At 44.7% G+C, this 3,042-nt stretch overlaps 1 protein-coding gene across 1 annotated transcript; it reads right to left on the reverse strand.

The window, feature by feature from the left end:
- Positions 1-854: 854 nt before the first annotated feature.
- On the reverse strand, positions 855-3,036 carry LOC111657328 (vacuolar protein sorting-associated protein 51 homolog). Its single transcript, XM_023409463.1, has 5 exons — positions 3,013-3,036; positions 2,771-2,905; positions 2,535-2,656; positions 1,819-1,906; positions 855-1,737 (listed from the first exon to the last, which is right to left on the reverse strand). The coding sequence occupies exons 2-5, from the start codon at positions 2,879-2,881 to the stop codon at positions 1,477-1,479; spliced, it is 582 nt and encodes a 193-aa protein (XP_023265231.1). The 5' UTR covers positions 2,882-2,905; positions 3,013-3,036; the 3' UTR covers positions 855-1,476.
- Positions 3,037-3,042: the final 6 nt, after the last annotated feature.

The raw sequence follows: 3,042 nt of genomic DNA on the forward strand, positions 1-3,042 counted from the left end.
TACTGTGCCGTACTATACTATACTATTTACTATGATGTAGAGGCTTCAGACAGCGGGAATCCTACAGAGCAGCTCAGAGACTGAATGTGAAAGAAAGAACATCTCTGCCTTCAAATACTTTAAGGAAACTCTAAAAACATCAATCCGACACAATAAATAAATAAATTGAAATGTTATTTTCACACAATGTGAAATAATTTACGTTACAAAGTTTGTTGATTTGTAGAGGCTACTGGTATTGTATCATTGCGGCTGCTGTGTTAAATCACCAAGACAAAGTTCAGGTCGCTGTTAGTTCCTGTGTCCACGCTGTGACTCTTGTTATGAAACACCTTTACCTGACGATGCTGAGATGATGTGAGCGCGGGAGACGCGGAGGCTTCGCGGTAAAACAGCGTCTGTAAAGAGTGAAAGGTTGCTTGTCTTGTAGTACAGTTAGTACAGTGTCTTACCGGTGTGTGACACGGAGCTGCAGACGGGACTGTGCATCAGTGCTACTCCTGAACATCCATCCAGCAGCATGCAGAAGGACACGCCCCCGGCCCACGTCTTCCAGCACGGAATCGTCTCTCGGGCCAATCAGATCCCTCCGCGGTCATCAGAAGAGGGTGGAGAGAAGAGGGTCTAGCCAATCAGATGAGCTCGTCAGGTGGCGACAGCCAGCTGTATGCTGCACTGGAGAACGACTGACAGTTGTTGTGAAACACCTGAATGACATTGTTGTAAACTGTTTGTACTGTTGCAGATTAAAGACTCAAACCTGTTTTCAACACTGAGGCTGCAGCTGAAGAAGATATTCTTACTGTGTTTTTACTATGAGACTCTGCTCGTTTGAGTAAAAGAAGAAAAACACGTTTTCAATCTCACATTCATTCACTTTTATTGTGGACAAACACATTTAAACCATTTTAAACACGTTAATCTGTGTGACACATGCACAGAAAACACAGAGTGGGCCTGAAGGCTCAAACGTCTGCTGTAGTTACTTTAGTGTTAGACATGAAGGATGTAATCAGATGACATCCACACTGCTAATTATTCAGCAAAAGATGCCTGAGAGAATTTATTAATACATGAGATTTCCAACAGACACAACTTTTCTTCTTTAATCATTGATACTCTGTATTCACATTAAACACGCCTCCTTCAAGGGGAACATGTGTTTACAAGTTCAGCTTGAATCATGAATCAAGATTAAACTAGAAGATTAAACCTTACTAGATGTTTTTAATGCTCTTTGTAGGGCCTAGGATGAAATATAGATTATATAGATATTAAGATCAAATGTTTCTGAGCATGTGAACATCACCTTTACAGTAGAGTTTAGACCCTGCAAACCGATTCTCAAATAATCAATAACGTTGACATCATCATTAACTGTGTAACAGAGAGTGTTTGAAGTGGATGTACGGTTCCAGTGTGTGATGTAATTCTGTGGCGAGTGTGGACTATGTGGCCCGTGCTGCACTTTGAGCTTTAACCTCGTTCGCAGATGACTTCGATCACACTCTGCTCCATGGGCGCGGGGTCCAGGCAGCGGTGGGCGGAGCTCCCCACTATCTCGTCCAGCAGGAAGTGTACAAGGTTCTCATCGGAGACGAAGCGCCACAGGTACATCTGCAGGTAGTGGCAGTCGACCTGGATCTGCTGCAGCCCGTAGCGGCCAAAGGTGCGCAAGCGGACGCACTCCAGGAAGGTCTTTAAACTGATCTTGATGATTCCCGTCATCACAGAGACCTGGGGGAGCGGAGCGGCGTGAGAGGGATGGATCTCACTGAAGATCATGATCAAGGAACAAAGACCTGATGCTGCACTCACCTTGTTGAACTCCACTGAGCTGAAGATGTCTATCCTCTCAGAAAACAGCTTGTGTATGTTGCTCAGTAGGTTGGTGTCCATGGGAGCACTGCAGGCAGACAAAGGACAAATCACTCGTGTAAACCGACAACGAGCTGATTCTTATGATTAGAGACGGCTCGATAACAATTTGCTCCTCTGCAATGAAAGTGAAGGATGTAATACAGATTAGCTGCATGTGTGTGTTGGTCTGTATTTATCATTGTTTTATCCTGGCATTTTCAGAATGACTCATGACACAAAACGGAGATTGTAAATGTCAATATAATGATCAGTACATGATGCGCCACATTGGCACAAGAAGAGCAACAACATGTTTAATTATCTTGATGCTGAGAGCGCTAATTAAAACTGCCCCACTGTAACTCTGTATTATTTCCTCGTTATCTGTGACACCCTTCATGCAGCCGTCACTAAACACTGTTCGTTGGTGGCTGTCTGCAACACTCAAATTCAACCTTAAAAAAAAAAAGTCTTAAGTCATGCACCTCACACATCAGAGGAACTCACTAACCTGAGTCAAAGTTAAGTCACATGCAAAGGCAACACACACCAGCAACAACAATTAATACATGCAGGACTTCATCGTCCTGAGAGTCTGAATGTTGTAAATAAACCAAACGAAATAAAACTCTTCTGTCTCCTCCCTGCACCGGGTGTGTCTGCAGCTCATCTACCTGGGAGTGTAGCTGGCAGCGTAGCGCGCTTGTTGCCTGGAGCTGCTGTAGACAGAGAAAGTCCTTTTGCTGGAGTCGCTGCTGTGCGCTTTCCTCACACCTTCTTCATACAGAAGTCCCACCTACAGTGAAGCACACGAGGTGATAAGACAGACTGCTCATGCACGGCGATGAGAGCTGGTGATGAGAGCGCCGTGATTGGACTGGAAGACCTATGTGATTATCTAAAGTTTTACCTGCACATCAATGGAGGTGGTGTCCTCTACGACTCTCTTCATCACAGCTCGGACGTTTCGTGGCTCGATGGTGTTGACCCAGTCTCGTGTTTCGACACTCTTCCTTAGCATCTGGGAGATTATCAGGCCCTGAACCTGCAAAAACAAACCACTGAGTTTACAGATCCGTGAGAAAAGTACGAGTATTTTCCTGTCGTGACGTCTCTGTTTTCCCTCAGTGACTGTCGTTGGTGAAAATCTACCTTGACATAATGGTTCAGTAGTTTCTGTGC

Source organism: Seriola lalandi, unplaced genomic scaffold, assembly GCF_002814215.2.
Source record: "Seriola lalandi dorsalis isolate HSWRI2012SDOR001 ecotype SW California unplaced genomic scaffold, Sedor1 jcf7180001977521, whole genome shotgun sequence".
NCBI lineage: Eukaryota > Metazoa > Chordata > Actinopteri > Carangiformes > Carangidae > Seriola > Seriola lalandi.